The sequence below is a fragment of the Staurois parvus genome, unplaced genomic scaffold (assembly GCF_062004578.1).
Source record: "Staurois parvus isolate SC_StPar_1 unplaced genomic scaffold, SC_StPar_1.0 ptg000652l, whole genome shotgun sequence".
Taxonomy (NCBI): Eukaryota; Metazoa; Chordata; class Amphibia; order Anura; family Ranidae; genus Staurois; species Staurois parvus.
This window is the reverse complement of record NW_028318448.1, coordinates 1,228,460-1,241,815: the sequence shown is the minus strand read 5'-3', so window position 1 is coordinate 1,241,815 and position 13,356 is coordinate 1,228,460. Positions and strand designations below refer to the sequence as shown.

The 13,356-nt window shown below is 39.6% G+C and overlaps 1 protein-coding gene across 5 annotated transcripts in view; it reads right to left on the bottom strand.

Moving 5' to 3' along the window:
- The window catches only part of DST (dystonin), a 675,093-nt gene that overhangs the window by 288,729 nt on the left and 373,008 nt on the right, over positions 1-13,356 (bottom strand). For all 5 annotated transcript variants that reach the window (XM_089694133.1, XM_089694126.1, XM_089694129.1 and 2 more), the window contains 4 exons: positions 4,978-5,090; positions 4,787-4,893; positions 1,188-1,307; positions 982-1,077 (listed from right to left, as the gene is read on the bottom strand). In XM_089694133.1, coding sequence (XP_089550259.1) covers positions 982-1,077; positions 1,188-1,307; positions 4,787-4,893; positions 4,978-5,090 — 436 coding nt within the window. The remainder of the gene's footprint in view (positions 1-981; positions 1,078-1,187; positions 1,308-4,786; positions 4,894-4,977; positions 5,091-13,356) is intronic.

Genomic DNA, 13,356 nt, shown 5'->3' with positions numbered 1-13,356 from the left:
TTAATGCACATATTTTATGTACATCTGGTGAGTGCGCATTTTATACAGTCTCTCACATGAATTGAATCACACGGATTCACTGGAAGTCATTAAAGTATTATATTGTGTTTACTTGTGAGCCACCAGGGTATACTAACAGAGGAGCATATATATTTTTCTAGATCGCTGGTTATTTTGCACACTCTCTACAGGTATGCATTTGATATCAATTAATTCAATAATTATTATTGAATTAATTGATATTAAAGTATTATATGTTGATGGAGCACTAATTTTCTGACCTGATCATGTCAAGCCTGCACTATCTTTGTTTTCACTACTGTTTTTTGAGGATACTTTTATTGATTACAAAATACTTCATTTAATATTTTTAGCACTACACCATTTCTATTTTTATTGATGTTCACTAGGTTTTAGGGTTCCTACGTAGGTGCATATGCAGCTTGTGACATTTTTAATTTGATTATTCACTTTATTGTGAGCACTCGCTGTATCTTCACCATTTTTGTATACTTAAAGGCGCTGTCTTGTTGGGACCAACATGGAAAGTGGGCATGATTTGGGAGCTCCCACCCAAAAAGTGGGTGCACAACATGTGGCCCATGGATGAGTTAATAGTTATATTATAAATAAACATAAATGCAATCTCTGTTTAATTTCTGTTGATCACTCTCAGGAAATGTTGCCACTCTACACCCAAATTTTATGGTATTCCCACAAATGTGGGCCTATACTTCCTGGGGTTGATTTACTAAAGGCATATAGGCTGGTCAGTTTAAAAAGGAAATTGCACTTTCCACTTTTCAGAGCTTAGTGAATGAGGTGAAGCTCTGCATACTTCCATCGTCCAATCATGTGCAAGCAAAAATTCTGTTTTTTTATTTTCCCTCTAAGTGATTGGGTATTCTCTGCAAAATGAAACTTCACCACATTTACTAACTTGCCCTTAGTAAGTTAACCCCACACAACTGTCATACTTACTTCTAACATTGTATACAGATGCTTGATCTTAGTCTTTTCACTTTCCTTTGGTGGGATGTCTTTCTCTTTAAATTGTAAATACTGGTTATAAAGTGCCTGTAAATGTAAAATGAATAGTCAGATAAAAATAAAATGCATCCCGTAAAACATTTTACTTGTCAGTAAATAAAGTGTAATATATTGTGTACAACACAAAAAGGACTTACCTTTAGTTCTACAGCAGTGTTCGGAAAATTCCTCTCAGACATTAATGCTACATGGTGCCTTATCCATTGGATGAGGTAATTCACCATATTCTGATATTCTATCCATTTTACTTCAACATCCTGAAGAAATCAAAGAATGAAATACATTTTACATGTAGTAAAAACAGATTAACTGAATATCAACAAAAACTGCAATTTAACTTTGCAATATAGTTCCTGATGATCAAAACCAGACAAGGTAGATAAAAGCACATTAAAATATATAACAGCAAAGTGTAACCATTTGTAAGTGAAAGGATGTATGCTTCCAACGCACTTTTAATGGAACTTTAGTCAACTTTGGATAGAGGTGGAGAATGAGTGATTAGAGTGGGGGAGTGTAGGAATCTCTGTCTGCTTTTTAGTCCTGTCTGTGTGCCTGTTGAGGTGATTTTCTAACATTTCCTATCTTAATAACCACTGTCTCCAGCACAGAAAGTGAGGTAATATCTCGAGTCAAATAGGCTTCATTAACCTCCCTAGTGGTCTGATTATGTCCATATTTCTGTGCTCAAAGCGGTAAATTTTTTTGCATGGAAATATGTATTTCTTTTATTGTAGGCCTGTCATTTTTAGGAATAACTCACTGAAATCTGTCTGAACAAGAGTCTAGTAAACATCCCGGGTAGGATAAAACTTGAAACACGAAATCATAAATTATAATTTAATAAATAATCATAAAAAATAATAATAATAAATTTAATTCAATAATATAATCAAACCAAAAACACTGACATTTTAAATATAGCGCCAAGTTCGCACATCACTGAGCAAAGTCGCAAAATCGTTTTCAGTGTCTGATGATGAATTTCCCCACAAATCATTATCACTCAATTCTACAAGTAGTTCTAATTTACTATCTCTGTTCTCTAGCTGGTCTAAAACCGCTTTTGACCTAAAGGGGCGCTTTTTGGACGCCACGGACGTTTCTCAGTTTCCAGGCAGAAAGAACAGTAAACATGCAGGCAGGGGACAGGACAAAGCACTAGGGACAAAATGTATGTGAAATGGTTTGATGCAGTAATGTTTTACTATGTGATTTTACTGATTTTAGTGAATGTCACTTTTTGTCATTTTCAAATTTCCCTACGTTCCGTCCCCCATACGTCCCGACGCTCGCAGGGGACGAAACCCAGATGACAGATGCCGGCATCCGCCAGATTACATTGCCGGGGACACTGCAGGAGGGACATCGCGGGAGCGCAGGACAAGGTAAGTGATCGAGGGATCGTGGAGTAGTGCCGCATGGTAAGCTCGAGTGTAGCTCGGGGTTACCGCTTGTGGTACTGAAACTTTACCCCGAGCTACACTCAGGAATACCGCCAGGGAGGTTAACATGGGCACAAAGCACTGTACAGCATGAAGGGCCATTTGATAATCTTTTTGGAGTAACATGGAGCAGCTAAATTTAACATGTACACAGGGATGGGTGTACGGCCCTGAAGGCACACTGTCTGAGCTGAGGACCATACATCTGACTGAGCTTACCTGTCAGACTTGGCTGTGTGGGTGAGCTCATACAGCCACTGTGTTTCCATTAGCTTACATAGGCTGCCTGCATGCAGCTCCACGTGGAGGATCTCATGCACGTGCAGACACAGATTTGCGCATGTGCGAGATATCGCACAAAAACACTTAAATACTGTGTCCTGAGATGTAAACAGACATCCCAGGAGGCAGCGGGTGGCTGGACTACATCATTCTTACTTAGGTGAGGATTCAGAAAGTGGACCAATGTAAACATAAAAAAGGTATTTTAATATTTAATTTTCTTTTCCAATTGTGTAAGAGGGAGGGGGAGGAGGCAGAAGAAATGAAGAGATATTTGAAGGTCTGCTTCAAAGCGTATCTCGAGTCAAACTTTTGTCTTGTTTTGGATAGTACGTAGAAGGGTTTGAACTTCTTTCAGGTTTTTACTGTTAGAGAGAATTCCCTTCATTGTCTACCCTGCTGATGACTTTTTACCAGACAGGATTAAGAGGGTAATTATCCAACAGCAACACAAACAGAAATAAAAAAATTCTCTTCTTTAGCAGAGTAGGGAAAGGCTTAGAACCCCCTGTCATTCTTTTATTAAGTTGAAGATTGCTTCTTTATTCCTATCAAAGGAAAGAATTGAAGGTAAGCCTTTCTAATGGAATTCTGATCATCTTAAAATGGTTCTAAAGCCTCAAGGTTTTTTATCTTCATGTACTCAATGCATGAAGATAAAAAACCTTGTTTGCAGCGCCCCTCCCCCTCCTCCCCCATCCTTACCTGAGCCCCTCCAATCCAGTGGCATTTTCGACAGCCTCTGCTGTCTGGGGATTCTTCCTCCTCATTGGAGCTCCCGCTGCTGTCAATCACAGCCAGTGAGCCAATGAGCCAGTGAGCCAATGAGGAGAGATTAGGGGGCAGGGAAAAGCCATGGCTCTAAGTGTCTTATGGATGCATAGAGCAGCGGCTTGAGGATGAACATGTAGCGGTGCCCTTCGGGGCACTGCTTGAGGGGGAGGAGCCAGGAGTGCTGGCGGGGACCGGAAGAGAAGAGGATCAGGGCTGCTCTGCGCAAAACCACAGAGCAGGTAAGTATAGACATGTTTGTTATTTTTGAAAAAAAACCAACAAGCTTTAGTGTCATTTTAGGGAATTTCTTAAAGTGATATTAAAGGATTTTTTTTAAAATAACAAACACATCATACTTACCTGCTGTGTGCGGTGGTTTTGCACACAGCAGCCCAGATCCTCCTCTTCTCGGGTCCCCTACTGGTGCTCCTAGCCCTTCCCTCCTGTCGGGTGCCCCACAGCAAGCAGCTTGCTATGGGGGCACCTTCTCACACGGAGCCATGGCTTGCCCCGCCCCCTCTCTCTTCTCACTGGCTCACTGGCTGTGATTGACAGCAGCAGGAGCCAATGGCTCCTGTTGCTAATTCAGCCAATGAGGTGAAGAAGTCCCAGGATTGCTGAGACTCCAGTGCACATCGCTGGAACGAGAGGGGCTTAAGTGAGTATTAGGGGGGGCTGGGGAGCTGCTGCACAGAGAAGGTTTTTTACCTTCATGCATAGAATGTATGAAAGTAAAAAGCTTGAGCCTTTACCATCACTTTAATAAATATATATATATATATATCTATATATATATATAGTCTTAGCTTTTGCTAATGCTGTCTATAGATGGATTGAAATTCAGCCAGATCAGCAGGGCCCAACCCAAATTTCGATCCATGTATGGGCACTTTGGTTGTACAAAAGTACTGATTGACTACTGTACAACCTCCCTGCTGTAAAACTCCCTGCAGGCTATAGCTTGTAGCACTGATAAGTGTATTCTGATGGTGGAGATGTCTACTCGCTGTCAGAACACAATGACACAGTGGGAGGATTATCCCATCAACCTCAAACGTGTGGATGGGGGAGTCAGGTCAGTATTTTTCAATCAACTCGCTGCTTGAACGAAAGAAACAGACTCATCTATGGCCAACTTTACCACAGAACAGATTCTGTGCACTGGTCCTATGTATATTGAGGGTTGCCATTGTTAGTGTTTTTATTGCTCAGTGTATGAAATCTGTTTTACTTACATTTACACTAATTCCTTCCCCTCCTTCTGGTGTCTTGGGAAAAACATCATACATGGAAGAGACATATGTAATCACTGACTTCTCATCAGGGGAAGAAACATCTACATCTAAAAAAATAAAAGAGAAGAAAGTACATGTATTATTGAAGTACTGATCTGCTCATTCATACTTTCTGTAAGATATCAATTTACCTTCGGGATCCAGAAGTCTTGTGACACCCAGTTTTTCTGCTACATAAAAAGCATTTTCTAAATTTGTAATGTTGCTTTGAACAGCAACAGTATCCATGTCAATCAGGTCCGGCCTGGATAAAAAAAAAACAAATACAAATTTAAAAATAGATTAGTCTAGGTTGTAGTAACGGTAACAGTTTTTTAAAAAGATGTTAAAGCTTTCTTCTTGCAACAACATGATTTATCATTTGGACATCGGCAAGGCTAAAGACTAAGTTTACCTAAAAGAAAAACAAAATAAAATAAGCACAATGGATATTACCTTCAGTGTGGTGTGTCCCTTGTGCTTTGTTCAGTTGTAATCTTCCTTCCTTCTCCATTGTCCTTCCGAAGGGTTTAATAGAACTGAGGAACTGCAACAGCACTCATCAATAATGCCAGACTATGCTTGCCCAGTGCAACCATTTGTAGAAGTTGTATAACAGCTTCAAACGAATGAAACAGAATCTATAAATGGAGGACAGGCTGATGATTGATATTTCCACCCCCTCCATTCATAGATTGTGTTTTATTCATGGTTCTATAAATGGAAGAACTAGGGGGAAACATTGGGAATAGTTGGGCACTCTTGATGAGTACCCATGGCAGCTCCTCAAGTCCATTAACCCCTGCTGCACCAGAAGAATAGGAGTGGGGAGAGGAATCGAAGGAGAAAGATTGCTATTGGGTATTTTTGTTTTTTGGGGTTTTTTTGTGTCAGATCCTCAAACACCCTATGATTGAGCTTCCTCAGTAGGATGAGAGCTGGCAGACAGAGCCCTTATTTAACCACTGCATGCATTATAAAAAAAAACAGAAATTATGTCTTTTACAGGCAACTGGAAGTGATGTTTTTGGGCCATCTTGGACCTCCTCCGTGCCCGGAAGCAAGAAAAAACTTGTCCCTCAGAACTGGGGACACCAGTCTCATACATAAACTGCTTTCCCACTGTCCTATAGTAGAAACACTGCTAACGGGGCGGCAGGGCTGTGCAAAAGCACATGTATATATGTGGTTTTGCATTTCCAGGTAGGAAGCGTGCGCAAGACATGCATGTGCCCTACCCGCACCGCCATTGGCGGCCTCAGCTGTCGATCACCGGGTTATTCCCCGCCAGCAATTGCTGAGTATCACTGACGGGGGGAGAGACCTGTATGTAAACAATACGGATATCTCCCCTGTAAGCTCTGCAATACAAAGCAATATGCTTACACAGTAAAGCACACACACAGCACACAGTAAAACAGCACACAGTTAACCTTTTGATCGCCCCAGATGTTAACCCCTTCCTGCCCAGTGTCATTAGTACAGTGTCAAAGCTTTTTATTAGCACTGATCACTGTATTGGTGTCACTGGGGCTGTCAGAGACAGTTAGTCAGTTCCCACCCAGTGTCTGAATGCCCACCGCAGTCCCAGTATAAGATGCTGATCATCGCCGTTACTAGTATAAAAAAGTAGTCTCTAGTATCTATACCGCCATTTGTAGATGCTATAACTTTTAAGTAAACAAATTAATTTACACGTATTTTTTAGCAAAGGAATGTAGCAGAATACATTTTGGCCTAAATTTATGACGAAATTTGATTTTTTAAATGTTTTTACTGGATATGTTTAATAGCAAAAAGTAAAAAATATTGTTTTTTTCTCAAAATTGTCAGTCTTTTTTGTTTATAGAGCAAAAAATGAAAAACAAAGAGGCGATCAAATAACACTGAAAGAAAGCTCTATTTGTGGGAAAAAAAAGGGTCATAAATTTCATTTGGGTGCAGCGTTGCATAACCGTGCAATTGTCAGTGAAAGTAATACCGTATCACAAAAAATGGCCTGGTCAAGAAGGGGGGGGGGAGTAAATCGTCTGGACGACAAGTGGTTAAAATGCAAAAATATATAAAAATTTATAAAAATATATAAAAGATCAAATACAAAAATTAAAACCATATCTGCTACTCCAATACTAACTCTTCCGGAAGCCGTATTAATACATCTATCAAAAACAATAAAAATAACTAAAAGATAAAAAAAAATGGACAATTCGGCACTTAAATTACAATAATGGAGATAGAACTTGACTCTTTAGCTATTACTAATAAAACAGTTTAGGTGGAAATCCACGCTTAAACCTAATGACGTGAGAACCTTGGTTTCATAAATCCAAAAACATTTACGTCTACTTAACTTCCTAATATAACTCCCCCATCTCCGATGCTTTACCACCTTTTCTATCCCCCAGAATCTTAAATCTCTGGGGTCCTTATTATGAACTTGTTTGTAATGTTTAGATACACTGTTTTCTTTTTTACACTTTTTTATATTATTAGGTTGCACTCTAATACTCAAATGTAGGGGTCTGGAAGCCCTTCCAACTGAATACCACAAGAACATTTCCTTGTACAAGTGATGAATCCCTTAATTTTATATGTTTTTCCTGTGGCTGTAGCTGTAAACTCTTTTCTTCTTTTATTATTACTCTGACTGATATTTCATGCCTTGAACCTCCCACATGCATAAAAACCCTTTAGTGATGGAAAGAGGTTGTTATTATTCTTAGTAGGAGGATCTAAAACACCAGGTGCCAACAAGTTACATGGAGATGGTGCTTTTCTGTATACAAACTGATCCTAAAAAATAATCTCTTTGTGGATTGTCCATATTAGCTCCTAAAGGAGCAAACCTTTTATACAATGGGACACCCATTCTATAGCCATTATCTCTCTAACTGTACTAATTCTGGTTTTCAACTAGAAACCCTGATTTCATGGAGGAAATCTAGGTCCTGCATTATAGCTCCCCCCATTAAAATTCTCCATTATTCCTATAAGGTTTATTAAAATACGTCCTTCTATACTCCCATACCCCCTCATTCTTGTAATTCAGTGATTTTTGATGGCCTGACTGACCATGTGGCCCTTTGTTAGCTCCATTCCTCTGAAGGGAAACAACCCTAGTCTCCTCTAATGGGTGTAGTAGTATGTGAAGGGAAATTCTGCTCTTCTACTTTCAGTTGCCACTAAAATACTTCAGAATTTAAGTAATCCCCTACATCTCGTAAGAGCTTCTTACATTTTTTATCTTGTTCTTCCTTATCCCATTTTTAAATTGTAGTTTTTAATCATTAGATAGCATCAAAAACTCAGGGCTATCTTTAAATTGTTCAACCACTGCTTTTAATTCCATAATCTGTGCCTCAACCATTCTTATCTACCTTTGTTTCCATTTAAGGAAAAAATGTATTAGATATCTTTGGAATTAAAGAACTCAAACCACTCTCTCAGCAACTCTTCATCGACCCACTAAGTTAATAGTTTAGATAATCACGATTACACTGGATTTGCAGCAGATCAACAGGTATTTTCCTTAACTTGCAGAATTTGAAATGGATAAAACATGGAAGAATGTGCATGTATTCCAGAGATGTACTGTATATGTTTTTATTTTGCCCCCACACACACAAAAAGAACATTTATTTATTTCAGGTACTTAGATAGCGCCGTCAATTTACGCAGTGCTTTTACATATATATTGTACATTCACATCAGTCCCTAACCCTCAAGAGGTATACAATCTAAGGTCCCTAACTCATATTCATACATACACATACAAGGGCCAATTTAGACAGGATACAATTAACCTACCAGCATGTCTTTGGATTGTGGGAGGAAACTGGAGTACCCATAAGAAACCCACGCAGGCACAGGGAGAACATGCAAACTCCAGGTAGGTGGTACTGTGGTTGGGATTTGAACCAACGACCCTACTACTGCCAGGTAGGAATGCTAACCATTTAGCCACTGTGCTGCCCATCTTAGAACTAGGGATGCAGCGATACTGATGCCAAGTATTTTCACAAGTACTCGTACTTGTGAAAATACTCCTGATACCGGAAACCGATGCTTTGCAGTGTGATTTGCATCAATACAAATTGCATTGCAAAGATTAGCATGCGATTTGAACAGGAATGTGATTCCTGTTCAAATTGCATACGGTTTCCCAACAGCTCTTATGTGAACCTGGGCTTATCATAGCCTGAGTTCACACAGGAGCGGTGTGGGAAACCTCCCTGCAGGGATACCATGCTGAGTGGAGAGTGGGTGTGTGGGGATGTATACTATGGAAGCAGATGCTCCATATTCTCAGTGGTAGGAGAGTAGAGAAAGCGGAAGAGATCTGAAATTCCCGACGCTTTCTCTCCTCTCGTTGCAGGGAAGACAGTTCAGGCTACAGGACTTTTGATTGGACAGCACCGTCACATGGACAGTGCTGCCCAATCAAATGCCATATAGTCCATACTGTCCTCACTGAAAGGAAAGGATAAAGCTGTGGGGATTTCAAATCCCCAGACTTGTGAAGGGGCTTTCTCTCCTCTCCTTGCAGCAATGACAGTACGGGATAGATGGCATCTGACTGGTCAGCATCATCCATGTGACGGTGCTGACCAATCAAAAGCCTTCTGGCCAAAAATTTCATCCCTGCAAAGAGAGGAGAGAAAGCGGCAGGGATTAAAAATCCCCAGACCTGTAAAGCGGCTTTCTCTCCTCTCCTACCAGTGAGAATATGGAGCATCTGCCACCAGAGTATACATGCCCACGCACCCACTCTCCCAATCTCTGCTGCAGGAAACCTTCCTGCACCGCTCCTGTATGAACTATGGCAGCCTGGGTTCACACAGGAGCAGTGGGGAAACCGTATGTGATTTGGACAGGAATCTCATTCCTGCTCAAATTGCATGCTATTCTTTGCAGTGCAAATTGCGTCCATACATTTTGTATTGATGTAAATCGCAATGTATCGATAATTGGTGTCGGTGAGTGCTTGACCGAAAGTATAGAAACTCGTACTTTCCGATAAAAAGAAGGTATCAGTGCATCCCTAGTTAGAACATATAAGCAAGGTTTACACTTAACATTTTGGTGGACATTTTAACTGTGGACATGGTTAAATGCATGAAAAGTGCTAAACATTCTATCCCAACAAAGCCACCCCAACTAAGTTAAGGGGAATTACAAAAAAAAAATGAACTTTTCATTGTTCACATGAATTGATGTTGAAAGTGAATGTGATGCATGCACAATCATTCACTCTCAGTGAATTCATCATTCTCATGAAAGCACTGCTGTGATAGAATCAATAAACATTAACCAACTGAAGAGATAGTATTAGTATACTGTACAGTGACTAAAAAGGTAAAGTGAAAGAATGATGAGTTTTTTATCTGGGTAACTTTGGCTTTCACCACACACCATGAACATGGAGGGAAGTTTGCTAGAATTTATTCAGCAGTCTGATCACAATTATTAATGAGTGTTGTAAGTATGTAACAGAAACAATTGAGTACTGTCCATGATACTTTTTTTATTTGCGCTAACATACAATTTTCAGAACAAGCTTTCGGGGTATATCCCCTTCTTCAAGGTCCAAGCAGTACTCAGCATCTCAAGTAAGTAAGAAATTAATATATTCTCTTATTTATTTGTATATTTTCAAAAGTGAAATACGACTATTTTAGTGATTGAATGTGAACATAAGAAGAGATGAATTAAAGATTCCAATATGAGTACTGACAGGAATTTTTGGAATCACAGGGATACTGTACGTCAACATTAATTTTAAAGATGCCTAGTAGATTTTTGCCTTTTATTATATAACTTGTTGTAGGTGAAACAACAAATGTTCTTGCCTTGAGGCAGTAATGTATAATTATGATTTGAGTAGTAACAAAAATAATTAAGCCAAATTCCTCACAGCACGGTACTGTGGGCTGTATTATTTGATTAATGCTCTAACAGCATTAACCAACTGCTGCCACTCCCTGAAAACTATAGGAGAAATCTGTTTAGAAATTATGTTGCACAGCAACATTATCTTAATCTGACAACCAGCCTTTTGCTAAAGTATCACTTAAGAAGATGATTCCCCCTGCTCACCAACAAGAAAATAATGAAATCAAAGTGTTGTATGATGAAGCATTCAGAAGGTAAAAAAAAGAATAACCTACTCCAATAATCCCATACACAGGGGCGGAATGACAACTCATGGGGCCCCCGGGGAATAGGGGATCATGGGGACCCTGTGTCAAACTCAAAAAAAGCCTATGAAAAAGGTACCAGGGGCATCTCATGGGGCCCCCTACTGACCCCGAGCCCTCGGGCAGTGCCCAAGTTTCCAAATGGTTAGTCCGCCGCTGCCCATACATATACACAGATTTAATTTAAGGTACTGGAAACTCTCAAGCCTTACAACTAAAGGTGGATACAAACAGATTGAAATTTGACTTATTCAGCAAGGACCAGACAAATTTCAATCAGTGTGATAGCCCTCTCTTTTCGACAGAAATGAATCATTAGATCGATTTCTGCTGAATGGTCACTCCAGAACACTTTCATTGACTAGTGCCTGCAGCCAGTCAGCGTATTCTGAAAGTGGAAAGTCCCCACTGTCAGAATATAATTTTGCAGTGGAGAGGATTCCTACATCCACCTTGTTTGTGTAGATGGGGAAACCAGCACATTTTCTTTTTCATTCAGCCATGTAGCCCATGTAAACCCAGCTTTAGTCAGGTGGTATAGTGAGCTGATTTCCACATCTCTTGATGTAAACTTTGGCCATAGACACAAGAGTTCCTTTATCAAAGCACACATGGATGCTGGAGGGGAGGGATATCTTATAAGGAATACACAAATGTATGGCTGGTGGGGAGTAAGGGAACTGCATATATATATATATATATATATATATATTTATTTATTTACACAGTTAGGGCCATATATATTTGGACTCAAGCACAATTTAATTTTTTTTTCAGGTATTTACCAAAACATATTCATGCAATAGTTATGTAATGGATATGGGTTGAAAGTGCACACTCTCAGGTTTAATTTGAGGGTATGTAAATCCAAATTGGAGGAAGGGTTTAGGAATTACAGCTCTTAAGAATAGCCATCCCTCCTTTTTCAAGGGACCAAAAGTAATTGGACAAATTAATATGATCATAAATAACGTGTTTATTTTAAATATTTTGTTGAGAATCTTTTACTGGCAATGATTGCCTGAAGTCTGGAACCCATGGACATTACCAAAGACTGGGTTTCCTCCTTTCTGATGCTTTTCCAGGCATTAACTGTAAAAAATGGTGATTAATCCTGCCTTCTCTGATCCTCCCCTTCTTTCAGTACCCCCTTTTATCTCCAAATAAGACATACCGTGTGGAGAAACTCTGCACATGCTCAGTTTAGTGTGTATTGCTAGAGAGATTCTTTTTTTCTTGGGAGAGTGCATGAGATCAGCACAGGGCCAATCAGCACTATCCAGACAGATGAAAAATAAAAGGTGCTGATGCGCTTTTATGAAATATACCTGTATATAAAATGTAACCGTATCGTGCAGCAGTCCTAATTGTGAATTAATATGCACAAAATCAAAATAAATACCATATAGTCTGTGCATAAATGATATAAGCAATACAAATTGAAATCCAGAGTTATAGTATTACTTGGCACTGAGTGTATTCAGCTCTGCTGTTTGTTAATGGAAAAAAAAGATGGCCGCTGCATTCTAGCGTGCGTTCCAAAGGAAGGGCGGAAGTGGCGTCAGATTCCTGATGACGATCTATTGGTCGAAACGCGTCGAGGTTTGATGACGCAACGTCCGCCGACATCACTTCCGCCCTTTGGAATGCATGCTGGAACGCAGCGGCCATCTTTTTCTTCCATTAACAAACAGCAGAGCTGAATACACTCAGTGCCAAGTAATAGGCACTTATTTTGTGAGTAGCATTTTAATTATTTATCCCCAGTATTAAAGATTTACAGTTTTACACTATGGAATGTCCAGTTTTTCTTTTATTTTTATGCTGACAACCTACAACATTGCCTGTGGAGGAGAGGAGTAGTGATAGTATTACACTAGCTTTAAAAAAAAAAAAACGATCACTGGTTAATATCTACAACTTAACCTGGGGAATACACATCGGTTACCATCAGCAATGGTGTGGAACACACAAAAAGGAACAGCGGTCGCCATCAAAACATGGCATTTTGGGATAGTCCCAACAAAAGCACTAGTGACCATCCTAGAGATAGGTAGTCATAGGATGACGGTGAGTGTACATCCATGTTGGGCACCAGTCTGAGCACAGTGGAGCACCTGTCACTTTAATACGGAGTTCACAATCAAGAATCTGGCATGATTGCACTTTAATTTCACATATTGGGATTGCACCCTAAACCTGTTTATAGATGTGTGTTGTTTAATACTATAACTCTGGATATTAATTTGTATTGTTTATATCATTTATGCACGGTCTATATGGTATGTAACTATCCAGATAGAAGCCAGGGGTTCTGCATCCTCCTAAAGCAGA